The 27321-nt window shown below is 53.1% G+C and overlaps 1 protein-coding gene across 3 annotated transcripts in view; it reads left to right on the top strand.

Annotated features, from left to right (window-relative positions):
* SMG6 (SMG6 nonsense mediated mRNA decay factor) overlaps positions 1-27321 on the top strand; it is a 108370-nt gene that overhangs the window by 49561 nt on the left and 31488 nt on the right. For all 3 annotated transcript variants that reach the window (XM_042026126.1, XM_042026125.1, XM_042026124.1), the window contains exons 11-13: positions 3859-3975; positions 4492-4651; positions 12905-13106. In XM_042026126.1, coding sequence (XP_041882060.1) covers positions 3859-3975; positions 4492-4651; positions 12905-13106 — 479 coding nt within the window. The remainder of the gene's footprint in view (positions 1-3858; positions 3976-4491; positions 4652-12904; positions 13107-27321) is intronic.

Below are 27321 nucleotides of genomic sequence, written 5' to 3'. Positions count from 1 at the left end.
AAGGAAGCTCCCAAAAGGAGGCTTTTCAGGCCAGCTCAGCTCCCTGCTGTGGCTGCAGCATTGCTCCACGGGCTGTGTGTTGGTACAGCAACACAGACGAGGGTGTGAATTTACTTTGAGTCAGTCTTGGCTGCGAGTGCTGCAGGCTCCTGACCTTAGGTTGTGGTTTAACAAGCAGTTATTGAGGTAGCGGTGCCAGCTTTGCCCACCTGCCTCTCCACCCACGCAGCACCTTTGAAGGCAGTGGTACAGCTGAGAGGTGACATTTGTGAGCCCGCTGAGCTGCGTGATCGTGCTCACAGGGGTGGCTGCACAGGCAAGAGCTGAGAGGTGACGTGACAGGAGCTGTTTATCCAGGGCTGGCATTAACAGGGACGTTTGCCGGGTTTCAAGGGGAGAAAGGTGGAGAGGGAATGTGTTGTGGTTGGTGGTGCTGGATGATTTCCTGTGGAGTGTCACTGCCGTGGCTGCTGGTGGCACAGAGGAGCCACAGCTCCAGCCAGCTCAGAGCTTGTGACCTTGTGGCACCTTCTTTTGTGTGTGATTCCTTTCCACAGTTGTCTGACACCTCCACAGTGTGCCCTAGCTGCGCAGCGTGGCTGGGTGTGAATTGGGAGGGTTATCTGATTACAGCCCCATTTGGGGTTTCAGGGGAGGAAGTGGAGTAGATCTGTGGCAGCTTTAGCTGTTGGGGTGCCACTGATGCCACTTGAAGTCTCTGTCACCGAGCTTTTGGTGACAGCCTGCAGGGATAGGATGCAGGTTTGCCTGTGGACCTGACAGTCATTCTGCTTGTCCTGCACCCACTGTGGATCTGGGGAAACAGATCTGGGGAAACAAGGTTTGCCCTGATTTGGGCAGTCAGGATCTCTCTCCCTGCTCTGTGGCAGCTGGTATCTCCATTTTTACTAATGCGGTGCAACCGCAGGGACAGAAATGACCTAAGTGTCGCTCCATCCTCCAAAAACATCTCTTTTCCAATAAGTTTGTGTCTTAATGTGCATTACCAGCAGCACAGACCATTGCTCAGCTCAGAAGTAATGATGCCCTGTGGGCTGCAGAGATTTGTTGCGCCAACCCTCATTTCAGCATATTTTCTGCAAAGTATTTTCCTCTTAGTGCCAGGGTAGGCTCAGACACTGCACGCTGCGGGTGCAGAGAGTTGGTTTCCTTATTGCCCATCACTCAAAACACTCTGCAAGTTTCTGTTTAAACACTCCAAGTGCTTTGCCCTTTGATTGTACCCTCACCTTGTCTCCTGTGGCGGGGGTGACCTGGGGTTTGTCCCCACAGCCTCTGTTAGCCCTGGCCACTGTCTCCCAGCTCGGGGCAAGCCAAAGCTCCCAGCTTCCCGAGGAAGGTGGTGAAAAGGCACAGAGAGAAAGTTTCTCCTGATTTATGGTGTTTTCCCCTTTTGTCCTACAATTAAGCTCTTAAGAACCTTTGCTGGTGCATGTTCAGGGGTCTTGAACAAGCACCCACCTGGATGTTTGTCCTTCCCTGCTGGGGGAGCCTCCTGGGAATGAGGCCGATGAGCTCATCCGGTGAATGAACTTTGAGGACTGGGGGAGGTTTGTGCATTTTATGAGTTTAATGATGAGCTGACAACACCCATGGTAGCTGAGCTGGAACTGTGTGACAACAGCCCTTAAATGTGGGTGTCCTGCTGCTCTTACCTGCACAGTGGGCAGCTTTGCAGGCTGTGCCAGGGCACTGAGTATCGTTGGGGTACATCAGAGCACCGTGCCTTTATGACCTGGTGGGCACATGGTTTGTGTCTGCAGCAACACAGGATGTTTGATGGACAGCTGTACCTGCCACAGCTCAAGTGCAAGAAACTTTTTCCTGTATTTTGGTTGTTAAATGTTGTGTGGGAAACTTTTAGCCTGCTGGTGGCAGTGGGAAGGGCTGGGACCAAGCCTGGCCACAGCCACCACAGAACATTGGTCTGGCTTTTGCAGCCAGTCTCTGAAATACACCCTGAAATATGGGATGCTCATCACCTTTGCCATCACAAACACCTTTAAGCTTTGCCTGTTTTGGGGGGGATCAGGATGCAGCTTTTGCACCAGCTCAGTTTGGGGGTCACTGTGAGTCTGGCTTGAGCGCAGTGCCTGGAGTCGTGGGGGTTGCCCACTCAAAGTGTGGGGGTCCTTGTTGAAATGCCTGAAGATTTTCACCGCCCAGGGGACTTGTCAGACTCAGGTGTGGCAGCTGGACCACCGTGGTCTTGTTATGTGTCCATTTAGGACAAGAAGTGAAGACAGTGCAGCATCTCGCCCGAGTGCGGGAGGAGGGAGCGCGGGGAAGACGAGTGTAATTTCTTGGACTGGACTGTGGCCAGAGCCCTGGGACTAACACTCTTAATTGTGGGAAAGGCTTCATGAAAGAGATTTACTGTCCCAGAGTGGTCACATCTTTAGTTTTATGTTTCTTCCAAAAGCTGACAGCCCCTGCAGTACGGCACTTCCTACCATTGCTCTGTGGCACCGGCTCAGCCCTGGCTCCGGGAGCAGAGCACCCTCATTCAGGTACCAGGTGCTTTTGGTGCCCTCAGTGGTCTCCACGCTGGGTGCTGAACTCATTGACAGCTGTAAGAACTGTCAATCAAGCCTACAGATGTTCCTCCTTATTTTTCATGTGTTTTCTTGGTGCGTTCTAGTCTTTTTTTGGTTGTTTTTAACCTCCCACCCCACTGCTCTGAAATGATCTGTCCTTAAAACCCCACTGTTTGTTCTGTGCACCTCAGGTGTTTTGCTAGCCACAGCTTAAATGGGGTGTCAGTGTCTTGCTCTAATCCTCTTGCCCTTTGCTCAAAATCCCTGCTCTGCCACATCTGGGCAGTTCAGCTCCCAACACCTCCATGCTGACGTGCAGCTGGTGCTGATGTTTCTGTTAGAGGTGCTGGGGGGCTCGGGGGGCTCTCCCTCCCCATGCCAGCCCTGGGGCTTCACTCACCGATTCAGAGTCAGTACCTGTGAGTTTGTAAAACTCCTCTGCCTGCCTTGGGGCAGCTGTTCTCAGGCTGAAAGCTCTGATCCTGCAGAAAGCCAGCAAGGAGCATCCTGCACAGAGTAAATGGCGTGGGTGGATAGGAACCCCCTAAGTGTGTGGGTTCTCCCCAGCCAGCCACTCCCCCACATCTTGGGAGGATGTAGGGTGGAGTAGAGGGAGTTGGGAAGGCAAAGGCTGCCCTTAAACCCCTTCAGGGAGCTCTGGGCAGTCTGGCATGTCCCGCAGCACTCCCCAGCCTAACCCATGCCCGGCTCCAGGCAGTTCCCTTGAGCCAGCTCCCCGCTGCTCTCAGCAGCCTCAGAAGTGGTTTCTGGCTGGGTGGATGTGCTGGGGGGATTTGCTCTCACTCCGAGCCGGCTCTGTTTGGAAGAGCTGTGGTCATGTGGCATCTCCTTGAGTAACAGTTCCAATTAAGCTCTCTTGACAAGCTGTTGTGTGACTGTGGAGCTAATGGGAGGAACCCCCTCCTCAGCTGCTGAGGTTGAAACTCCAGCAGGGAGAGAGATCAAACATGCAGCTAATTACCCTTTTAACACTTAAACATACCCCCCTCCTCAGGGGAGGGCATCAGCCTGGAGCAGCAGCTTCTGTGCTGGGAGCCCTGAGTGCCAGCATGGTCCTGGCTGGCTCAGCACACGCCATGGGCTTGGGCATGGTGTGGGCAGGGTGGCTGCAGCCTCTTTCTACTCCAGAGCAGCTACTCACCACCTTTTCTCCCCCCTACATGGAGCAATTATGTCTGGGATGGGTGTGAGTTAGGGAATCGCTCACCCCTGCCCCTCGTGGAGGCTGTGAAGGTGGAACCGGATGGAACATCTGACCCAAACCCTCTCTGTCTCCTAGAGTGCATCTCTGAGGACTGCCGCTCCGTCATCCAGGAGCAGGCCACGGCCCTGGGGCTCTCCATGTTTGCACTCCTGGTGAGGAGGTGCACCAGCCTGCTGAGGGAATGTGTGCCAGGTAAGGGCGTAGCAGCAGGACCCATGCAGGGGCCCACAAGGCAGCCTGGTGGGGGTCAGGCCTTCATTCTCTGCTGGTTTGCACATCCCTTCCCCTCTGTTGGGGCATTAGGATCATCCCCTAGCATCTCAAGCTCTGCCCAGGTTATAGCTGGATGAGCTGCAGGAAAGCCCTTGATGTGTGCAGAGAGAAATATTTGGAAGAAGGGGATGGACTCAGGCCATGCTTTCTGCCAGCAACTGGGAAACTTCCCAGAACTGGGACCTGGGTATCCTATCTCTCTGATTGGTGCAGTGGCACCCTGCTGCCCTCAATAAAGGGATCACAAACACCCTGGCTTGCCTTCTAGGCCAGTCCATGTAGGGAGAACAGATCTGTCTTTGTGCTTGCTGTGGGTTGTGGCTGTTCCCTTGTGCGTCCAAGGCTGGGATGTTGGGATCTGTGTCATACTTTCCCAGTCCCTGCCTGAGCCTGGCTGTGGTGAGCTGCCTCAGCTTTCACGTCTTGTATTTGCAGTTCAGCCACAAGAGATGGAGCAGGAGGACGACATCAAGGTCTCTGCCTTGCCCCAGGACCTGAAGGAGCTCCTCCCCAGTGTGAAGGTCTGGTCGGACTGGATGCTTGGCCACCCGGACACCTGGAATCCTCCTCCAACGTCTCTTGAGCTCCCCAAACAGTACGTGCACCCTCTGGTTTTTGCTCCCTCCCTGAGCTCCTCATGCCACCCCTCCCCCTTGCTCATGCTTTACTGCTGGCTGTGGCACCATGACCTGAGCACCCAGGCAAGGCCCACTGCCCAGGAAATGTTGGGAATTTGTCCCCCTTGGTGACACAGTGACTTCTTCACTGGTGTGTGAGTGGTGCTGGAGGGTGCCTGGTGGCTGCCCTTTGTTTCCATGTGTTAGAAGATGGCTTATGAGGTGGATTTTTACTTTCTGCTTAGGATGTGCATCTGGTTTTGTTGGGATATCCCTCCTTTAGGTGTTCCGCTGGCTCAGCCAGCTGGACAGGCAGGGCCTTCCTCTGGACCAGAGGGAACTCCATTTCCAGCATAAGCATTTTGTTACCTTTTTTTTTGACTGAGTCAGGCCAACCTTGGTTGGGCTGGGCTAGCCTGGAGCAGCTTGCCTGTTCTGGAGCTCCAAAAGTCACCTCCCCTCTGCTTCAGAAACCGCTTGTCCCTACCCTGCAATGCACAAAAGGGTTAATTTTCTAAACTGGCCAATTTCAGCCCATTCGTCCATAATGCGGACTAGGCAATTTGCATATTTTTGGACAGAAAATTGAGCGAAGGGGCCAAGTATGGAGTATGCGAAACAGCATCTGAGCATGCTCCGTAGCTGCTTTCCCGCAGGATTTTCCATCTGCCTCCGGTACTCCGGATCCAGAGCCTGAAATCACGTCTTATTGTTAATCCAAAGGAGCCAGAACCCAGGGTGATGGGAAGGCGCATTAAGAGTAATCCAGCAAAGTGGCTTAACCATTAATGGGTCCCCGCTCCGTGCGTCAGGTCCAGTCCTGCTCTCCTGGTTTATTGCCTCTTACTCCAGTTCTTTTTCATTTGGCTGAGGAAATGGAAATCTCACACAGGAAGTTCTGGGCCTCATTTTGTGGAGATGGAGTCTGTTTTCTGTTTGTCGGCTGCTCGGTGTGGGACCGCTGCCTGCTCATGTGAACTGCTGCCCATCTTTGGGCAGGAACTCAAACTGGGATCCGTCACGTGAACGCGGCTGCACCAATCCCCCCCTTCCCCTCGCGCTGCCTGCGCAGGGAGCCGCCGAGCCCTTGGCCACGGGCAGCCTCGAGATGGAATTTCTGATCGGGCTCACACAGCCAGCGCTCGGCGCCTGCCCCAGGATGAGCTGCTCCCCCTCCTGCGGGGCGCGGGGCCGTGTCCCCCTGGCGTGACGGAGCAGGTGGTGGCAGCCCACCCCAGGGCTCTTGGGGGAGCGGTGGGTGTAGGCTGGGGGCTCTACTCCACAAGATCCTGATGTGCTCAGTGGAGGAATGAGGGTCTCTGTCTTGCTTGGCCTCTCCATGGAGGGTGACTGAGCAGCCCCTCTTGTCCCACTGTGCCCATCCCATCCCACCTGCCCTGCGCTGGCTCCCAGCTCCTCCACCGCGGTGCTCTTTGGCTCACATGGAGAATCTGCCTTAGCCATGCTGCTCTTCCAGCCCAGACCTCTTGTATGGATGGGTGTTGGTGGTTCCACAGTCCAGGACTCTGGGACAGCAGTGTTTGAGCTTCCGTGGAGATGCAGGTAGTGACGAACAGCAGGGAACCAGCTCTGCTCTTGGGCATGACCTGGGATTTGCAGTGTTTGCCCTGGGGATAGGAAAGGAAAAGGAGAGCACTGGGTTAGTGTTTCAGCTCTCTATTGACACAAGCCTGCTGGCTGCCCTGGGGCTCTTCAGGAACCAGGTAGAGCCACCGAGTGCAGGGGTTTAGATAGGAGCAGCTTCAAAGAAGTTTAGAAGTAAAACATGGGTCAGAGCAGCAGGCGTGGTGGAGTAAGCCAAGGTTTATGGGCAGGGTGAGCTCAGGAGCAGGGAGAGCACGTGAGGAGCAAGTGCAGATGCCAAGTTGCAGAACTGAGTGAGGAGCCTGTGCCGTGTCACACATGCTCCTGCCTCTGAGACATGCTGTGAGATTCCACCACTGCCAACAGAGAAGCTGTTTGGATACTCTCAAACCACTTTCCTTGCCCCTTGTGATGGTGTGGGCGCAGAAAAGGGATGTAGAAATCCCCTGAAGCACAGCAGCGCCCTGCAGGGATGCCACGAACGTGCTAAAGCTTCTGGAAAAAACAGGCCTCGTACCCACCTGGCAGCCCACTCAGAGCCCAGAGCTTGCATCAAAGTGCAGCTCATCCGGGGCCAGGATGCCGGGCTGGGCTCGGGGCCAGCGAGGCAGCTTGGCAGGACTCGGCCGGAGCTTTGGGCCGGGGCTGCGTGTCCCAAGGCCTCGCTCACCATGTTCACAATCGCTTCTTCTTCATATGGGAGAGAGCTGGGGGACTTTGAGAACGTCTAAACTCAGCCCAGCTGTGGCAGTTGGTTTATTGCTTTCAGCTGGTACTTGAACCCGGGTCCTGGTCTTGGAGTCTTTCCCAGGTTTAATCCCCGGAGCTTTCTCTGCAGCTGTATGACACTGCGCTGACCCCGAATGAGGATAGGAAAATAGAAACGGTGCCAAGCCAGAGTCTCTTTTTCATTTGGAGTCTGGCTGTCTGCCCATGACCAGGGTTACATAATGGGAAACATAGCTGGGGCTCTGGAGAGCCCGCGTTTCACCACGCTGCCCAGACCTTCGCGTTCTGATGCTATATATCTTCCTAATTGTAGCTCGGATGCATTTATCACACTGCTGGATTTGAGTCCTTACAATAAAAAAAAAAACCCAACAAAACCAACCCCACACCAAATTCCTCAGCTCGCTGCTTTCCCCCTTGGACAGAGGCGGAGGGAAAGGTGTGAGGAGCGAGCGCTGCCGAAAGCCGGCAGATGGATGTGAGCCATGCGGGAATGGGCTCCGTGGAGTGGGCTGAGAGGCTCAGGAGGCTGTGTCTTCAGGGTCCTTTTTCTTGGTGGGAGCTTGGGAATGAACCCTGGTTCCTGGCAGACATCCTGTCCCTACCTGGGGGCTCAGCAGTCTTGAATTCAACCCAAGTGAGAAGCTCCATCTTTCCCCAAATCCACCCTTCTTGGTCTAGTGCACTCATCCAGCTCCTGGTCACACTGCATGGTCACCATGGCTCAGGGGATGCCCTGGAACAGTTGTTGGACTTCCTAAACACCTCTCTGTGTGTATTTGAGAGGTGAAGGGTGTCCTTCCTATTTTGGAAGAGGTGCTCAGCAAGCTTTCCATGACTCTTTCCTCATGTCTTTCCAGAATAGGAGCTAAACTTAACCTTGGACTTCTCTGCTTCAGTGCCTCGGGAATTGTGTGTCTGAACCAGGTGTTGCCAGGACTTCTAGCAGCAAGCAGCTGTCACTTTTGTATCTTAAAATTAATTTCTGTCTGCATGTTTTATGGCAAACCTTGTGTCGAGTTCTCTGCAGGTGGTTGTTTAAGGCAGTTGGAGAAGCATCTTTCAGACCAAATGTCCCCAGGAGTAAATTGCAGAGATTGGGGTGTAAAAGCAGGGATTCTGGGAAGAAGGGAGTAGGGTGGATCCCCCAAGGCAGAGATATTGGCAGCAGATGGGTCAAAAGGTGGATCTCCAAGGAGGCCACTGTACAAGTGACTCCATCCCCTTTTGGGACATATGGCTGGGAAGCAGGTGAAGAGGGCTGGACAGAGGGAGCAAAGCTGCTCCTTGCTCTGCTCTGTTGCCATAATTAATCCATTGCTAAACAAAGCACAGGGACTGATGGGGAAGCCACTGGCTAGACAGACACTGCTGCAGGGCTGACCCTGGCAAACCCATGCTCCTTCCACGTGGGGCCAAGGGCCTCTCAGTTTGTGGAGACCGTCTGCAAACATTTAGAAATGGTTAATTTAAACCGAGTATTAAATTAAATCCAAAAGCTGTGAGCACATTCTAGAGCTTACCTTCCCAGAGAGATGTGCCAGATCGCTCTCATCACATGGCTCTTGCAGAGAAGTGTCACTGAGATGGCAGCTCCCACTGGGAGGGATGGACAGAGTCTTGCACGGGGGTGCCAAGACATTGCTGGAGTTTGCTGGAGACTAAATGGAAAATCCCTTTTGCAGATCCCAGCCTCAGTAACACTGGCCACCAGTTTCCCTATGGAGACATCAAAGCCAGGGTTCAGAGGTGTCTCAGTAGTGTAAACCTGGTTGAGATTGGAGATAAAGTTGACCAAAGGAGAAACCAAAAGTCTCTGTGGAGAAGGGGGCTGTGGCAAAGCAGAGGCTGGCTGGGAGGAGACTGCACTTCTCCTGGGGAGGAGAGCATCCCTCCAGCTCTAAAGGCGGCTTCCTGGGAGAGGAATGGGTTTATGGATAACCATGTACAGGGCAGAGTGGGGGAAATCACTGATGCAGAAGGGCTGTGACCACCTCATCCTGCTCTCTCTCAGCCCGGAACAAGCTTGGTGAACACCTTTTGGGAAGAGCTCCAGTGGCCAACCCTTTTTGCTCCTTGCAAAGGAGCCACTTTCAGTTCAGCTTCCCATGGTCCAGCAGAGAGGAAGCCCAGGAGGAGGCTGCAGAGCACCTCATCCGGCGGGCACCGGGAGCGCGCGGCCCGAGGCGTTTGCCATCTGCACGGCAGCGCGGCTCGGCAGCGGCTGGGAACACAATGCAGGGCTTCTTCTGCGCCGCGCTTTCCGGGTTTGTGCTGCAGCTGTGGAGTTTGGATGTTAGTGTTTAAACAAGCTGGTATTACACAGGAAATGGCCACCTCCACAGGCCCCCGCAGGCTTGTAACATGGGGTCATTGTGCTTGATATTAATCACCAGGCAGCCCGCGCCCCCGGTGAGGATGGTGGCTCACGCCAGAGCCCCGCGTGGGGATTCGGTGAGCATCAGGCTCACCCTGGCATCCCCTGCTCTCCCCGTGCTTCACCGTGTGCCTTTGGCCGGGTGGTGATGCATCATCTCTGCCAGGAGCCATCCCCAGCCTCGCCAGGGCGGTGCTCGGCCCCAGAGCCGCGGTCCCGCTCGCTGCGCACTTGCGCGGCTCTCGCCGCTGCCTGGCTGGGCCGTGTCCATCGGCGTTGCAGCTGGGCTGCGCTCACACTGACAGCTACATTAAACCTGGAATCCTGAGGCAATAAAAAAGAAATTAGCTCTTATTTTTTTTTCCTGTCCTAGTGGAATAAGCAAATGTAAATGTGTCTGTGGGGAAGTGAATGAACCCCCGTTCCAAGGAAAGACCTCGCGCTAACCCCCTTCTCGCTTCCTCGCTTAAAAGCTCTGGGAGCCTCGTCCCTGTACCTGGGAGTGGCGTGCCTGGGCTCAGTGTCAGTAATTCAGGGCCTCCCTCCGCTGAGGGACGTCGAAGCCGTGGCACTGTGCTTGCACAGAGCTTCCAGGCACCTGGAACTGCCTGGGCTCTGCACGGAGGCTCCAGCACTACCGCGCCGTGGGGTGACATAAGCCAGAAATGCCTGGGGCTAGCCGTGAGGTTGGTCCTGGGCAGGGGCAGTGGGGAGAAGGAGGCTGAGAGGGCTCACAAGTGTTGTGTGACCTTCCAGGTCGAGTGCATGTCCCAGCAGGAGATTCACAGAGCCATAGGTGTCAGTGTGAGCCGTTTGTCCCTGCTGGCTTTGCCAGTGAATGGTCTTGGTGGTGGCAGTGATGGGAGATGTGCTGCAGAGGAGGAGCTGCACCTGAGGGGGTGGCAGAAAATGGTCAGAACTGATCTCTGCAGTGCTGCCTCTGCCATCACAGGAGAAAACCAGGGAAAAATGCCAGCACTGCTTCTTTCTTGGCTTTCTGAAGGCTCTGCAGGGCGCTGCTGGGGTAGCATTGCAGTGAGAGCTGGCTACCCAGGGAGCCAGCACAGTCTGAGGTTTGACTGGAGTGAGCCCAGGGTGGGAATCTGTCACATCCAGGGCAAATGGCAGATGTGGCAAGGCACTGTCAAGCTGTAGGTGAAGGATGAAGTGACAGGGACTGCTCTCACACTCAGAGGTGGTGAGGGGTGCCCTGCCTGGCAATGCTGCCAGGGGGGAGAGGGAAGGGCGCTGCTGGGCTGGGTGCCTGCAAGGGCATTAGCAGTGCCAGCTCAGTGACTGTTCCTGTGACATTTTTCTGACTTTGGATCCAAGCCCTGTGGAGGGAGATGCTCCTTGTACCTCATCTGTGCTGATACCCCTGCCACCGCTACCCCTGCCCTGCTGTGAATCCCAGTCCAGCCCAGCATCCTGCCACTGCCCTCTGCCTCCCTCCCGCCCTCACCATCACCATCATCCCCTGCCTGCAGCTCTGCTTATTGGGAATACGGGCGAGCTCTCTGCAATGTGTTTCTTTTCACTCTCCTCCACCGTGGCCCCATGCAGCTGGCTGTCCCAGCTCCCTGGGAATGTCCCCTGCATCCCTGCCTGTCCCCAGCACCCCAGTGCTCTCATTCCCCAGCAGTTGCGGGCACTTTTCCCATTCCTCTCCCTGCTGATGCCTCTGCACCTCCTTCATCCCAGTGAGCCCTCGTGGCCGTGGGGCCCCACCAGTGCTATGTGACTGGCCTCAGGCAGCCAAGCCCAGTTGCCAGCAGGGCACTGGGGGAGGCTGAGCCTCCCAAGCCCTGTGCATCTCCCATGGGCAGAGCTCGCCTTGGAGGTGGCCCAGAGCAGCCCTATCACATCCGGTGCTTGTCTCTGCAGCCCGGGCCGGAGGATAAACTATCAGGGCTGTGGGGCAGTGGATCATTCCTCTTATTATTTTCTTCTTTTGCAGATAGGGGTCGTGGAAAGTTCAGTTCCTTTTAACCCTCGCAGCTCTGTTTATTTTCCAGCTGGTAGCACAAACGCAGCGTTTCCCATTACATCACAAAGGGCCTCGGACAGATCCCTCCGAAAAACGTGTTGCAACTGTTTATTTTTTTCCATATTTAAACATTTCTGACAGCCAGACCTGGCTGAGCCAAGCGATTGAGCTTTGTGAATGAACCCAGCTCCTGGTGTCTGTGACCAGAGGGTTTTGAAGGACCTCTTCTCCCCTGCAGGACGTGGGCTAGGGCTGGCTCGGGGACGTGGGCGACTCTGCGTTACATGTGTGCTGATTACGTGCCGGGCTTTGATTAATGGCTCCTCATTCTGCCTGGCTCCCAGGACGCTCTTGAAAACAAGATGTTTCATTTCAGTGTGCTTTCCTGGTACATTGATTCCCGTAAATAACCGAGTGCAGACTCTGTCCACCTGGAGCAGTTCAAAGAGCAGGGGGCCTCCCTCCAGCCCTGGGCTGCCTCGGCCCACACCGGTCACTGCTGCACCCCAGGGGATGCTGGATTCCCTGTACTTTTCTCCAGAGCTGTGGGGTGGAGGAACAGCCCACCAGAAGCACATCAGCCCCAGTTTCCCCTATTTCCTACTTAAATCCCAGTTTACATCCTAAAAAAAAACCCAATCTGAGTGTTTGTAGAAACAGGAAGGAGAAATGCAGTGCAAGGCAGCCTGGTCAGCTGTAGTACCCCGCCATGCTTGTTGCCTGTTTCCCTGCTTTCTCCACACTGGCTCACTCTGGGGTGCTGGGTCCTCCTTGGGTTGTGCTCAGCTGTGGGGGTGTGCGATGGGAACCCGTGGAAAGCGGTCCAGGGCTGCCCTTGGCCTCGCGTTTGCACCCTGCACATCACTGCCACTCTGGGAACGTGAGACGTGGCACAGGCAGCTTTGCAGGTCGCTCGTGAGTGTTGAAACCCATGGCCAGAAGCAAACCACAGCTTTAACCCCCCACGGCTGGGGTTTAACTGAGAAAATCTCTGTGCTGCAGAGCCTGGCTGCAGCACGTGGTCACAGCCGATAAGAGCTGCTCGAAGGAGAGGATGCTCGGGGCTGGGCTGGAGCCCCCCAGGGTGGATTGGAGCCCTCCAAGAGCCCTTTCAGCCCCGACAGCAATGCGGGTGTTCGCTCTGTCCTCCCAGCAGGCTTTAAAATTGAGTAACTCATCCCTTCTCCCATCTGGAACCAGCCGGGTTCCCGCCGGCACCGCACACAGAGGCCGCTGCCCGCGGGCGCTCGGGCTGGGGGAGCGGGCAGAGGTGGGCAGAGCAGCGGCGAGGGCGAGATCCTGGGAGCCCATCCCCATGCCGGGGGACGGTGGCCGGAGTCAGCGCTGGCGGGCGAGGGTCACGGTCCCTGCCGGGGTGGGTGCCAGCGCAGCTGCGGAGCCGTCCCGCGGGGCAGGGCAGCAGCGGTGCCGTGCCTCGCCTCGCCTCACCTCTCTGGTATTCGCTGCAGCATTGCAGGCAACTCCCAACGCATTCCAGCCCTGAATTGCTCACGTCTCTCCTCGTTCTCCCAGGGTCTCAGTAGATGTGTGGGCGACGCTGGCTGACTTCTGTAACATACTGACCACAGTGAATCAGTCGGAGGTGCCCTTGTACAAGGACCCAGATGACGACCTTGCCCTGCTTAGCCTGGAAGAGGATCGGCTGCTCTCGGGCTTCGTTCCCCTGCTGGTCGCCCCCCAGGAGCCCTGCTACGTGGAGAGGACCTCGGACAAGGTCAGCAGTAGGCCAAACATCCCCCCTCGATTCCTCCAGACTTTTATTCTTGGGAAGTTTTCTGTGCAAACGGAACACGATTAAGTCATTGAGAAGGGTGTTAAGGGAAAATATCGACCTTTCAGCCGCTGACATCCAGCTCTGTGTCATGAAAACCCCTCTCGACTTCCTCTGGTGTGTGTGTGCTCGCTGGCATGTTGTATATACGATCATTTCCTCACTTGTTTAAATAGTGCAGCTTGTGTTGGCAGAGCTCTCGGTGCACTCCAAATGGTTTGCATCATGCTTAAAGCACCCTCCCCCTCCCCCCGGCCACAAAACTCTGCCTTAGGAAGGCAGCCAGGACTTTTTTCCTTCTCTAAAGAGGAGAGTGATAAATAGGTGACTAGAGAGAAGCAGACACCATGTGTTAACGTACAAAAGGCTTTTAGGAATATGAAGCATTCCCCACTGCCCGCTCTCTATTTTCCTTTCTTTGCTCTAGGAGCTCATTCTAGGCTGAACTTTCCTTTGCCTGTTTGTTTTTAGAATAATGAAATCAGTTCCCTTGTTGATGTGGGGTTTTGGGTCTGCTCTCTGCCACCACCTGGCCAGGAGGGATCTGGGGGCTGCACTTGGAGAACGTGTCTGAGCCTGGTGGGGGATGGAGGAGGCACAATGGCATTTGTTTTGCACGCCCTCGGAGGCACGGCAGGATGAGAGTGGCTCTCAACAGTTTCCTGCTCAGAGGCAGAACTGCAGCTCCAAAAACGTGGCTCATCTGGGAAGCTGCAGTGTCCCCTCCCTGAGGGATTGGTGCTCCAGGAGGAGAAGTGGGGATGCAGAGGCAGGTTTCTGTGGAGAGCCTGTGTGTGACAGTGGCAAGGTGCCTTTCCTGGTGCCACTTCTTCTCCTGACATTGTCCTGAAATGACAGTGAGAAATTCGGGACCTTTCTCACAGAGGGACCCAAAGGTGCGAATTTCTGTTTCACTTCTCTGTCTGCCCCAGCCTGTGCTCACAGCACTGCCTGCAGCACAGGAGCACGGGCTCCCAGTAAAACCAAGAGCCCTCCCAGTTTGGGGAAGCACCTTAGTCCAGGAAGTGTCTGTGGAAACATGAATTTTCAAGGCTCTGTTTGACAGGGTTAAAATAAGAAGCATGCAGTTGTTTGCCATTGCTGCCCTAAGATTTGCCCAGTGTGTGTGGTGGCCTCATGGGGGTTCTGCTGGGGACAGTCCCAGTGTCCCTATACAGAGATTCTTTTCCCAGCAGCCACAAACCAGAGCCCCCAGCAGGCAGGTGAGGTGGCTGAGCAGCCCTGGTGCCCTGTAACTTATGGGAGGGGGTCGGTATTCCCTGAACTCTGCCTCCTCTGACTACACACCAGTTTATTTGGAGTGCCATCTACCTGCCCTGCCAGGCACTTGCACTCATCTTTGTGTCTTTGTCCTGTACCTGCACCAGAGCTTCCAAGCTGAGTTCTCTCTGTCCCAGCTCTGGTTCTGGTGCTTTGTAAAGAAACTGCACAACTCCACAGGTGGGAGTTGGTGCCCTCACAACTCAACACCAGCCACCCAGGAATTTGGGAATATCGGGCATGGTGTGTTCTCAGTTCTGCTGGAAAAGCAGTACTGATCCCAGAGGGAAGCAGCAAGGCCTGGCTGTGCCTGTACCCCTTTATTTCTTTCTGACCAGTGCTTTTATTAATGACCAGACAGGTGAAACAGCAGGTGTGCATGTTCAGTGTGGAGAGGACACCTGAGAGGATGAAGAGGAGGACAGTGAGTTAGAAAAGAGAGCTCAAAAGCCTGATTTCCAAGAAGGGCCTGGGTGAGCTGGGGCTTTTTAGTCTAAAGGAAATTTGGGGAAAAGGCAGAGAGGAGAACAAGCTGTCCTCCAGCTCCATGCTGTAAAGCACAGGAAGGAATGAGCAGAAATTGCAGCAAAATAGATTAAAGTGAGACTTTAGGAAAGGTTTCACACCTTTGGGTAGTTCAGCACTTGAGAGCAGCCTCCTTAGTGAGTCTTCAGGAACTCTTCAGCCTTGGAGATTTTAAAAGCAGTCAGGGTGACTCTCTCAGGTAGAACTTGGGTTGAGGTAAACACCTTGGAATAGGAGACAAAGTGACCTCTTTGGATGATCCTACCTCATTTTCTGCAATTTGGAAACGCTCTAGAAAGGAACTGGAGTGGCAGCTGCATCAATACAGTCAAATGACTGCCCTGGTCCGCAAATGTCATCGCTCTGCAGCATTAATGAAGGAATTATTGGACTCTGCAGGAGTGGGGTTTTGCAGAAGGCACTGCAGAGCCAGCCAGGACTGAGAGGCACAAACCCACGTGAGAGTGACTGTGAGCAAGATACAAAAAGGCACTTTCTAGCAAAGAATCCCCCAACCCAACTTAAACTTGGGTCCCATCTCCAGTCCACCATCTGCTCCTTGCCCTCCCTGTAGCTTGCAGAGCCCAGATGAATCCAACTCCTCAGCAGCTTATCTGTTCAAGGCCAGGTTGGACAGGGCTTGGAGCAACCTGGTCTAGTAGAAGGTGTCCCTGTCCACGGCAGGGGGTTGGAACTGGATGGTCTTTAAGATCCCTCCCAGCCCAAACCATTCTGAGCCTAGGGGATGCATCTCTGGGCTGTTGGCAGTGGAAAGGGTGCATGTCTGTGCTGAGCATGGTGGCATGTTGGGATCTGTGTCCCTGAGCCTCCAGCAAGCGATGGCAATGGAGCAGCTCCCTCTGGCACTGATTTTTTCCCATACTGGTTTTTCATTGCTTTTTAGCAGGAGTTATTTTTTGCACCCAATTTCTTTGTGTTCTCAATCTTGGCCCAGTTTTCAGCCCAAATTCTTTGCTGGAGAGGCAATGAGAATGTACTGCTCTTTATATGGCACAATGTGAATGTCTTGTGGGCTGGGAGGAGGGTTCTGGTGTGCCAGAGTGACTCTGGGTCCCTTTTCTAGCACTTGCATGGCAAGGAAGAGGCAGTTGGCTTTTACCACAAGGATCTCTCACCTTGCTTGCTGATGCTCCAAATCCTTACCCCATTCTTTTACCCCCTAGCTTCTTAATTAATTTGTAATATTTCAGAGGAAAAGAATCTGTTGAAAGGCAGAACTGAAGGGAATTGGGCTTAAAAATGGTGTTGGGCTCTTGGCTCTACCAACAGGGTGGTTGTTTTGTAAGCTGTATAGGACAAACACTGTGCTTCCCATTCCTTTTTGTTCTCCACGTCCCATTTAGCAGATGGAGTGCAGAATTCAGCCAGAGTTTCTCAGTAAGTTTTTGAGCATTTGGCCTGGCTCTTATTTTGAGTGAAAACGTTCTGACTCCGTTCGCTGCCATGAAGCCGCGTGTTCGAATTCCTGCTGGAGCCAGTGGGACACTTAGAGCTTCCCATCATCTCTTGCACTGTCATTGGAGCTGTAACCAACAAAAGCTGGCTCCAGGGTGAGCAGAACTCGGTGTTGTTTTCCTGGGTGTGTGTGTTGGGCACATCTCCACTGCAGCTTGTGTGATGGAACACCACCGACCATACCAGTCAGCAGCAAACTATGCAGCCTGGTGCCTGAGCTGTCAGCTGTGTCTGCAGTCTCTGCAGCCCAAGGAGACATTGCCAGGACCTCCCTCACCCAGCCTTGGACCTGAGGCAAGAGCAGGGAGCAGCAGCATGGCTGAGTTAAGGTCAGGAAGGAGGAAGGTGGCAACTGTGGAGTCACGGTGCTGCTGTGGGGAGCTGGTAATGGAAACCACTTGGGTCGTGTTGAGGTTAAAGAGAGTCCTGGTGTGGGTCCGTGGGTGCAGCCCTGGGAATCTGGGGCACGTCCTGGATTCCTCAGCTCTCGCTGGATGCTGTTGTCTTGGGAGCATCCTGCTCTGCAGTGACCCCATGGAGCTCGTGGCAAAGCTGGATGAGGGCTGCAGATATCCCTGATGTGGAGCAGAGCAGGGAGGTTCTCCTCTCTGCAGGCATGGATTGCCCACATCCCTGCAAGCTCTTCATGGGTTCAGCATGTGCATCCCCCAGGCCTGTGCCTGCAGCACACCCTCTGCCACACGCCCCAGCCATGGGCAGATGTGGAGGAGAAAGTGTTAATGTCCCTTCCCACAATAAACCTCTCTGCATGGGGGGTCCTGAAACCTGAGCCTGTCTCTCCTCCCCCAGCCCTGACACACGTTAATAAAAGGTTTTTAAACGCCAATAAAAAGGCAGCAGCCCCAGCTCACCAGGTCCGGGGCCCAGGGTCCTTGGGAAGGCACTTCACAAATGTGTTTTTTGCATTTTCAGGCTTTTGGCTGGTGAATAAGATTGAGGAGAAATACTCCTTCCCCTGATAACAATACAGTGAGACGCAGGATCAGCAGTGTGTGGATTAAAACCAGACGGTGCATGATTAATACATGTGCTTATAGGGCCAGTCACTGTGGTTCCCTCCTCTCAAACAGAAAGGCACTTTTTTCCCTTTCCCTCATGTGCATGCTCATGTGTGGAGTGGACTGTCTCAGATACTCACCACTCAACTGGTCTCAACCCTGTCTCACCTCACCAGGCAAATGAAAGCCCTAAAATGCAAGGCTCTGAACATTAATTAGCAATATTTTACTGCCAGACCTGCAAGCTGGGTATTGCGTGGCTCCTCCAGCTCTGGGGTGGCCAGTGAGCTTCCCACACTTGGTGCTGTTCCTTGTTTCACTCACCTGTCAGTGCAGATAGCCTAAACCCCAAGCTTTATTCTCCTTAGAAATCCCAAATCTCTTTCCTCTGCGCTGTCCAGCCCAGGTGGATAGTTCACATCTTGTTGCCCCCTCTCTCTAGTTGCCCCAACATGCTCTAGATTGGCACTAGCCTTTGGATTAGCTGATTAGGAGCTAATTATTACTTAGACTTGGGCTAAAATTAGTCCTGTCTTGTTATTCACTTCACTTATTCATGGTATTTCAGTCTTCCTAAGACTCTCAGAGATCTCTTGGCAGCATGTAGTCATGTCTGATGCTTGTTGGAAAGGGAGCCCCAGGTTTAAAAGCCCAGGAGGAGTAGCTGCTGGAGTGACTGGGCTCTGTCATGCCTCTAAACACCAGGCTTTTTGTCCTTTCTGAGACCTAATGACTCCTGGAATGCCAGGGATTAAATCCACCTTGGAGCGGCCACACTACAGTGATTTTGGGAGGACTTTTTGCAAGGCATCAGAGAAAAGGTAGCAAGACCAGGGCTCTGAGAGCACAAACTCTTTGTAAGCAGAGAGAAAACCCCAGTGAGCAAATGTAACTGTTTTCTCAGCATCCTTTCCATATTCCCATTCCATAGCCTTGGAGCATCTCCCTCCAGCTGGCAGGCAAATGCTCTCAGCCCATGAGAGCAAGAGCTTCCAGCTTGGAGCTTGGTCCAGAGAGGAAAAGGGAAACTGTGAGCAGAGATCGGAGCCCCAAGCAGGAGAGTCCAAGGAGGAGTCATCCTTGAAAAACTCCTTCCATTCCTGCTTCCCTGGGTTTCCAAACAAGCCGTGAAAGATCCCTGCCACAGGCAGCCCTGCTCGGAGCAGGGACTTGGCAGGAGCTGGCAGCCCCGAGGCGGCAGAGTAAGAGATGTTTACATTTTCTGACCAGTATCTGAACTCCATCCCAGCCTCGACCTTCCCTTTCATGTGGTGCCTTTGGATTGTAAAAGGCAATTAAACTAAATTATGGGCCATGTTGGAAGGTGATGTCATGGGGTGATGGAGGAGAGGCTGGATTTTATGCCACCACGAAGGTAGCGTGGAGAAATCACCTGCTTTGAACTCCTCTGCTGTCCTTGGCATCACCTTGAACCACGAGTGCCAGGGGCTGTGTGGGCACCACGAGAGCCTCTCTCTGCCTTTGCCAGGTGCCTTTAGCACCGTGGAAAGTGCCAGGCTCCGTCCATGTCCCCATGTCTGGGTGGCAGAGGAGGCAACGCTGGTGTCTGCAATGGGCACAAGTCCTGTCCAGTGACTGCTGCAACATCTCCTAGGGCTGTGCAGGGCATCTTCCAAAGAGGAATTCTGTTCAGCTATCATTTGGCCTCAGTTTTTAATCACTTTTTAAGCTAAGAGAGTTCTGAGGATATTCTTAAAACTGAGTTTCTGCAGCTGAAGGTGAAGGGAACCGATGGCAAACAAGCACTAGCGCGGCACAAGGACGCTGAATCCAGCCCTGGAGAAATCTGCAATGTGGAATAACAGTTCAGCCTCTTGAAGGGGGGGTGGGTTAAAAAGAAAAAAAAAAACCTGCAATAAATCTAGTGAGTGGAATCTGCGGGAAATGATCCCATCTGGAAAACTCCAGCGCTGGTGCTGCTGAAGGCTTAGGGAGCGATGCAGATCGCAAAAAGCAAAGCCTGCAGTCTGAGGATGACAGGCTGCTTAATTGATGTCCATTGCAACTGGTACTCTGCCAGTTTATGTTGGCCACTTGCCAGCGTGCTGTAATTTTGGGGCCAGGTGTGAAGCGTTTCTGTTCCATCTTGTTCCCAAGCACCTACAGAAGCCTCACACATCTCACTCGAGGCTGCAGCCCTGTAGGAAACAGCTGTACAGGTATAGGTGAAAGGAAATGTCACAGCTGGGCTGGGAGCCCTCCCCTGTGCCTCGCCCAGGGCTGTATCTGGGGGGCTGCTCCCCCCTCTCCACCCCCACGCTGGGTTTGGGGAGGTGGTCACTGTCACAGGCACACCTGCCTGTCTGTCAGCAAGGTGCTTTGAACATCAGGGAGCTTCTGGGAAGAACGTACAGGTCAGAAACCCCCTCTTCAAAGAGGAGCCCACGGTGCTGTGCGTCAGTTCTGGGGATTGGGAATCCAGCCCGGGAGAGCCCCGGATGCTGGCAAGCTGGGGAAGCTGTGGCCATCTCCACTGGTTTTTTCTCCCTCATGAAACCACAGGGAAATTTCCAACAGCAGGTCTTGTAGAAAGCACAAACCCTTGATTCTGGAAAGCTGAGAACCCTTCAGGATCCTCAGCAAATTGTCGCCAGACCCAGTTTCAGTTGCTGTTAAAAACATGCATTATTTCCCAGCTAAACTTGCTTTGTCTCAGTTTCCAATAATTGAGTTTTGCTGTAGGTTAGGAAGTCGTGGGTTGCTGCTCTGATATGTAAATGTGTCCCAAGCTCCCCCAGTTCCCATCCTTTTTTCATAAGCTGAATAGATGGAGTGAGGCAGGACAGTCCTGGGCATGGTTTGGATCCCCTGAGCTGCTCTGCTGTGTGTCTGAGCTGTGGCTGACCACATTGCTCCTCAGGAGGAGGTGACACTGTGCTGTCCCTCTCTCCTCTGTACCCACTGGACACTCCCAGTGTCCTGCAGCCTTTGCTCCTTCCTGCAGGCACAAATTGACATTAACTGTGTTAAATAGCACGGGGTTTGTTCCTCAGTAGGTGACTGAGCAATTCCAAGCTTTTACCTGTTACTGAGTTGCTCTCTTGAAAGCATGGGAGGGTTTGAGACGGTGTCTAATCTGCTGGCTTTATCAGGAGAGCTTTTCTTTGTCCAGGTCACTGAACCTATTGTTAAGCAGCATAAGCCTGAGCAAGCTTCCCTGCGGCCCCGCCAGCACTGCCCTCCTGTTTACACTGACATTTTAAGACCTCTGCTGACCAGATTTGAATCCAGGCCGTATCCTGTGCACCGCAGTCTCTGGGGCATAGGAGCTTTTCACGTCCTCTCGCCCCGGCCGTGCCGAGCGCTCGGGGCTGCTGACGCACGGCCGTGGCATCGGGCTGTGAAATGGCACTGGAGGCAGCAGGAGTTCAAAGCCCTGCAGCCCCTTTGCCACAGCCAAGTGTGAACAGGTCCTGCCGTAGCCCTGGGCAGGCAGGATGGCGAGGAGGAGCAGATCTAACAGCAGCCCCCACCCTGCAGAGCTGGGGTCCTGCTGCTTTGCCTGGTGCCGGCGCTGAGAGCTGTGTGTGGGAACTGCAGTCGCACTGCGAGGTGAGGAACCACCTGCCAACGTGTTAAGATCCAGTTACACGTGTTCTCTTAAACCCCCCCTGTCAGTGAGAGGCAGAGTGGCTTTGTGGTCTGGGCACAGCTTGCAGGGAAGTACAAGGTGCTGCCTTCCAGGCAGCCCCATCTCCTGTGGGGGGAAGCGGGGAGGGAAGAACCAGCAGTTGGTGGAAAGAACCTTCCCTGTCCCTGAAATGCCTCTTTCCTGGCATGCGGAGGGAAGGAGCGCTACCACGGTGCGTGGGGAGTTTTCTCAAGCGGCTTGTGATGTTTCCATGCCTTCCTCCCCAGCCTTGGATGCACCTCTGCCTCTCCTCCAGGCTCATCTTGGACAGGGCGCTTCAACCACAGCGTTGGCTCCAAGTGAATCAGGGTGGGAGCCGTGCACGTGCCCCAGCACATGTCGGGTCCTCAGCCAGCCCTGCACAGCTTGGCTCTGGTGTCAGCTAAAGGCTCTTTTAAAGTGTTTTCTGGAAGTGAGATGGGATCATCAGCTCGAGGCAGAGCCTGACAGGATAAATCAGCCTCGTCCCATGCCTGGTGTTGGATCTTTCCGTGCGGATCAGATGATGCTGATTGTCCAACGTCCTCGCTTCTGTCATGGTCAGGCCAGGTTTATGTAATGAGATGGGAAACTTGTGTTTAGTCCTTTTGTCCTAAAAGCTGCTTCCAGAGGTTCGGCACAGATTCTTGGGAAATGGGAAATGTCCTATTCAAGAAACTTGCTGACCCTGTGTTCCCAGAGTTGGGAATAGTGGAGTGACCTAGGAAAAGAGAGCCAGACCATGTGCAGCACCTCCTTGGAGCCCACTGTGTACACCCTTCACTTCCCTTGGGATTTTCCAGTGGGAAATGGCCTTGTTTCTGCTGCCCCAGCACCCAAATGGCACAAAAGCTGTCACCTTTTGGCAGGACATCAGGCCCAGAGAGTACACAACTCTGGCTGTGAAGAGGTATTGCCATGGATTTAGTGTGCTTGGAATGACATATGAGAGCCCAGACCTCATGGAATTTGCTGATTAGTCTATAAGTGTATTGAAAGGCCTCATTAAAACACCATTAATGCTGGATCCCCTCCCAATGAGCCATCTCTTATTGCTACCCAGAGAAACTCTTGAGGAAATGGAAAGGCTGCTCTGGCTGGCTGAGCTGTCCCTTGGCATGAAGCGTGGCCTGAGACAATCTTTGTGCTGCTCAGGTGTTAATGTGGTGCTTTGGATTACATGAGAGGTCCCTGGGACTCGGGGTTGCATCTTTGCCTCACACTTTGCCACCTGGATACGCTGCCACTGCTCAGACTCTTCTTCCTGGTACTAAACTCAGTCCTTGACCTGACTCTTGGCCTCTGCCTGTGGCTCAGCTTTGGAGGGACCCTCTTTCATGGCACTGTTTTGTCTTTGCCCAACTGAAATGCTGAAATCCCATCTGAAGGCGAGGACGGCTGTGGTATCCACCAACACAGCTATGGGAAGGACCTCAGGAAACCCGAAAAAAGACCCAATTAATAACTCCTCATTGTTATCCTGAATAAGAAAGATCCACGTCCTGCAAAGCTTGCCAAAGAAGTGGACGGGCTGGAATGCAGGGAGTGGTCAGCCCAAATAACAGATGGGGATTTACTCTGTCTCTACGGGAGACGGAAGGTGACCTCTGTCATTGAGCTTGGAGTCTGCTCCCCACGTTTCTGCTCCCAGCTGGAGCTTGTGTTGTTTTCGTGGATGCCAAATCCGTTTGCCAGCTCTGGGCTGGGGCTGGGCGAGGATGGAGAGCCCAGCTCCTGTGGCAGGACAGAGCTGTCACCCTCAGTGCCCTCCTGCTGTCACATCCCAAACCCGAGAGAGAAGACGACACCACCATGATCTTATTTATTGGGGTTTTTTTTCTCAAAGTCATTGAAGTCAAAGCACTTCCCAGGCATTAATGAATGTATCTCCACAACACGTTGTGACAGAAGGAAAAGCAATTTCCTTGTTAGGGATTGGCAACAGAGGTACACGGGGCTGAGGGACCAAGCTGGTCCCACAGGAAGCCTTGGCTTCAGGATGAGAACAAACCCCTGATACCCAGGATTTCAGCCCAGTGCCTCAGCCCCAGGCCACCCGTTTCCCTTAGGAATACGAGGGGGTACTAAGGGAAGGTTCATTGGGAAGCATTAAAATTCTTCCCAAGCAGAGACCCCACATGAGCAGCTTTACTGCTGCTGGCCTGGCTGTATCTGTGGTGGGACATGAAAAATGCTGGATATTTAATCCAGCAGATAATTTAATCACATTTTTCCCCATAACATATTTGCATATATTTCCTTAAACAAAAGGTAAACCCCATAATTTATTTAAATTAACAAAATTTGCCTTAACATTTTACATACCAGCATGTTACATAAAGCATTTTCCCCACCATATGTAACAAATATTTGTCTATATGTTTATATATTATGAATAGTGACAACTGTAGTTCTTACTTGTAGTCATTCCGTTGATTTATTTTTCTGAACTTCCCCAAAACTTCATTGTACTTGGAATAGGTGGATGCATGCATAAACACAAGCTCTCAGGATGAAGACAAATGTGTTTTCTGAGGAGTTACTGCCTGCTCTGTGAACAACAGAACAGATTCACATTCTGGTTCCGTATTTATCTTGAGCATAAACGCTGTGATGTTTACTATAGCAGCCATTACTAGGGAAGGAAGGAGATTTATGTCTATCCAGAAAAAGATGGAGTTTGCTACATCCTTCCAGAGCTGTGTCACTTCACCTGATACCTGTTCCAGGCGTGATTCCTATGGAAAAGTGGCCCTGGAGCAGCGCCCCAGGGTGTGTCAGGGACGTGCCTGTTGCTGTGCATTTCTGGAGCTGATACAGTGACCTCCCAGCTGTCGGTGACGTGCCACATGTCTGGTGCTGAGGTCACTTCTGAAGATCATTTTTGCACTCTTTAAGTCACCCAGATGCTTCTCGAACTTGCACCCATTGCCAGTTTTTATTATTAGCTCCCTCTAGTACCAGTAACTTTTTTTAGTTCTAATGAGCAAAGATTTAATCAGCAGTGATCTGAGCTTTGCAGAAGCCTCGTGGATGAAACGCTCTCCTCAGTCCAGGCCGTGGGAGCTGCATTTGCTCAGCACTTGCCTGTTTTCACACTCAAAACTGCGACTTCCATTTAGACATGAGCATCCTCACCAATTTCCCTGTGACTTGAGTTAGTGACTGTCCTGATGTGGGAAAGGAGAGATCCTCCAGGTATCCGCATTTGGGAAGTATGGAATACCTGCTAAACATGCCTTTCTTCTGGGAATCTCTGGGAGCATCTCCAGTGCTGAACCTGTGGAGGTAGCAGAGCCCTCACCACGGCCACCCTTCGCTCCACAACATCCTCCCCTCTCCAGGATAAAATCCACCACTTTGGAGAATGGTTTATTTAAATGAGTTTATTTTTATGCGGTTTTCTGGTCTAAAATGAAACATCTTGGCATGGTGAAGTGTGAGGACAGGAGAGAATTTGCTGGAAATTCTGAGAGACTTAGCATGCATGTGCTAATGGGATATAATTTCCACTCTGCCGTGTCTCTCCTCATACAGACTGAAGGGCATGGGCTGTTCCTCCTCGTGATAAAATCCTGGAAGCCTGGTTTACATGGCTTCAGGGCAGCCTGGTGAAGGAGAGGAAGCCTGGCAGCCTGTTACCCCTCAGAGATGCCCCATCCTGTCTTGGGCAGTGCCACCCCTTCCTGCAGGCACCTCGCTCCTCCTGGAGCTTGTGGATCTCCCGTTCCCTTGGGCAGGATTCCCGACTTTCAGCTCTTCCCAGATTTCACCTCGGTTTCCCCCTTTTTAATAGGAATGTTTGGCCTCTTGCACTCGGGCTCGGGGAGGAGCAGCTTGTTTCTGTAGCTGGCCTGATGCCAGATGTCATCACTTCAGGCAGTGCCACGCTGCACATCTTCAGCAGTTTGAAATGGAGAGACAGAGAGAGAGACAGATAAGATCAGCAGCTTTAGGTGATGGCATTGTTTCAAATAAACCATGCATGACCCAAAGCTTCCACTTCAAATGGGGAATGAAATTGCTTCATCCTTTGACAGCTTGCTCCATGAAAGAAATTTATCTTCACTTAATTGCTTTAGATCCCAAGAGGCTGTGTACAGTAATTTCTAGGAGATAATTATATCAAATTAAAAAAAATATGTGACTATCCGACTGCTGAGCATGAATGCAGTGGCCAGAGAGCAGGGAGGAAAGAGGCACCACAGCTGAGCTGTGCTCACAGGATACTGTTCCCTCTCCTCATGGGCACTTGGAGAGCACAGGGGAGTCTGCCTGCAAGGGATTGGGTGCTTTGTGCCGAGCAGGGAGCTTGGAGCTGGGAATTCTGTTCTCCCAGAGCACCTTCAGGAGCAGGGAAGCCTTTGCTTCCCTGCTGGGACATGGCAGGGATGCCTGTCGCCCATCCCTGTCCCTCGTGGACAGAACACCTCTCTGGGAGAGCTTGGCAGTGCCTCCATCCGGTTCATTCTCCGTGTGGATGTACAGTAGAGCTGAGGAACAAGAAAGCTTGTTGATTTAAAAACATGTATATTTAGAAGCAGAGTGTAAACTTCCTGCCCAGGCTGGGATTGGATTCTTGACTATGTTTGAGTTTCCAGTTTTCATTTCCTTTGCCCTCATACTTAACATTGTGTATCTCCCAGAGTGTGCCCCAGACTAATCTCTCTCTAACCCTCTCTTGCCCCACATTTTTCTGCCATTATTTGCACATCAGTTCCAACTCTTCCAGGAAGCAGCATATCTCCTGATTGTCACTCCATGCCACGGCTTAGCCTGGGCTCCTGCAGGTCTCCTGTGTCCCTCTGGAAGTGACCTCAGACCCCAGCCAGCAGCAGATCCAAGCTGGGGACTGCAGCGGGGACAGAACTGCTGGCAGTTGCCATCCCTCAGAGAAAGATGGACTCTTGGCACGGGCTTGAAATCCTGAAGGGACATTCATTCCTCTTGTTAGCTCATGGGAAACAATCACTGACCAGTCCCAGCAGGGGTAAATCCATCCTCTAAGTCTTCTCTTTCTCTCCTTCACATCAGACTTCACGCCCTCCCCGACTGCTCCTTGTGACAGCTCCTGCCCTGTCATTGCCTCTACAGCCCATCTCCTGGGGACAAAGAGAAAGTTGTTCCCCCCAGGGCTGTGACAATTTCTGTGTGTGATCCTGCGTGGGCTTTGAAAGGGTTGACAACAATCCTGAGCCAGAACTGAGCTCCTCCCCAGCCCTGTGATGTGCAGGCTGGTTTTTGAAGTGCGGTGCTGCTTCAGCTGTTCCCAGGAAGTCTGCAGGGGAACCGTGTTTGTACTAACGAGGTAAAGTCCCCGTGTGTTTCTGGAGGGGATCTGCTCAATGGGCTCTTTGATGTCATCTCAGTTTTTGGACTTACATCAAGTAAATCTATAAAAGAAAAGAAATGTTTTGGCTTAGCCCAGAACATTTGCACCTGAGCAAGATGACCTGTGGCTGTGCTGGTGTCTAAGGGAGAAATCCATGGCCACCAGTAGAGCTGTGGCCTGGAGCAGGGAGATGGAGGCTTCTGCTCCCAAAAGCTGCCTGGGTTGTCTCAAGTGGTGGGAGAGTAGTCACATTTCAAATGTCTCCTTAAGGCAGTCCTCAAGCATAGCGCTGTCCCCCTGTGCTGATCAAGGTGCTGCTGATGGTCAATTTTATACCACCCTGGGTGCAGACAAAACTGGGTAGTTCAGGCCATTTGTGCCACACTGAACAGCATGTTCCATCTCCCTGAGGCTCAGAGCCTGAGAAGTGTTATGTTGGGATGACTGTCCCTGAATGTCCTCACATTTCATGTTTTGTTTCCTAGTTCAGACCTCACAGTGCTGCCACGGGGCTTACACTGAACCACGGGAGTGTTTAATTGCAGGGAGCTTGGAACCAGATGATCTTTAAGGTCCCTTCCAACCCAAACCATTCTGAGATTCTTGGTCCTGCCTGCCCAAGCCCAGCTCCCTGACAGGTCACACATCCTGATCTTCAACCGTAGCTTGTCATTAGCTTTTTTTTTGTATGAGATATCCTGACAAAACTTGGCACAGACAATGGTCAGCAGCTCTCACTGCTCTCCCTGACAGCCTCTGCAGCCCAAATAGCCTTTGTCCCTTTGTGTCCTCCTTCTGGGAATGATCCTGGGAGACTCCTTTCCTCCCATAAAACAGCATGGGGTAGTTGGGGGACAGGCAAGGGGTCTGCCAGGGATGGCAGAAACTGGCAGA

The sequence above is a fragment of the Corvus kubaryi genome, unplaced genomic scaffold (genome assembly GCF_017639235.1).
Source record: "Corvus kubaryi isolate FWS band 111438036 unplaced genomic scaffold, C.kubaryi_AGA036_p1.0 37284, whole genome shotgun sequence".
NCBI lineage: Eukaryota > Metazoa > Chordata > Aves > Passeriformes > Corvidae > Corvus > Corvus kubaryi.
The sequence above is the reverse complement of the archived record's forward strand: the minus strand, read 5'-3'. Positions and strand labels throughout refer to the sequence as shown.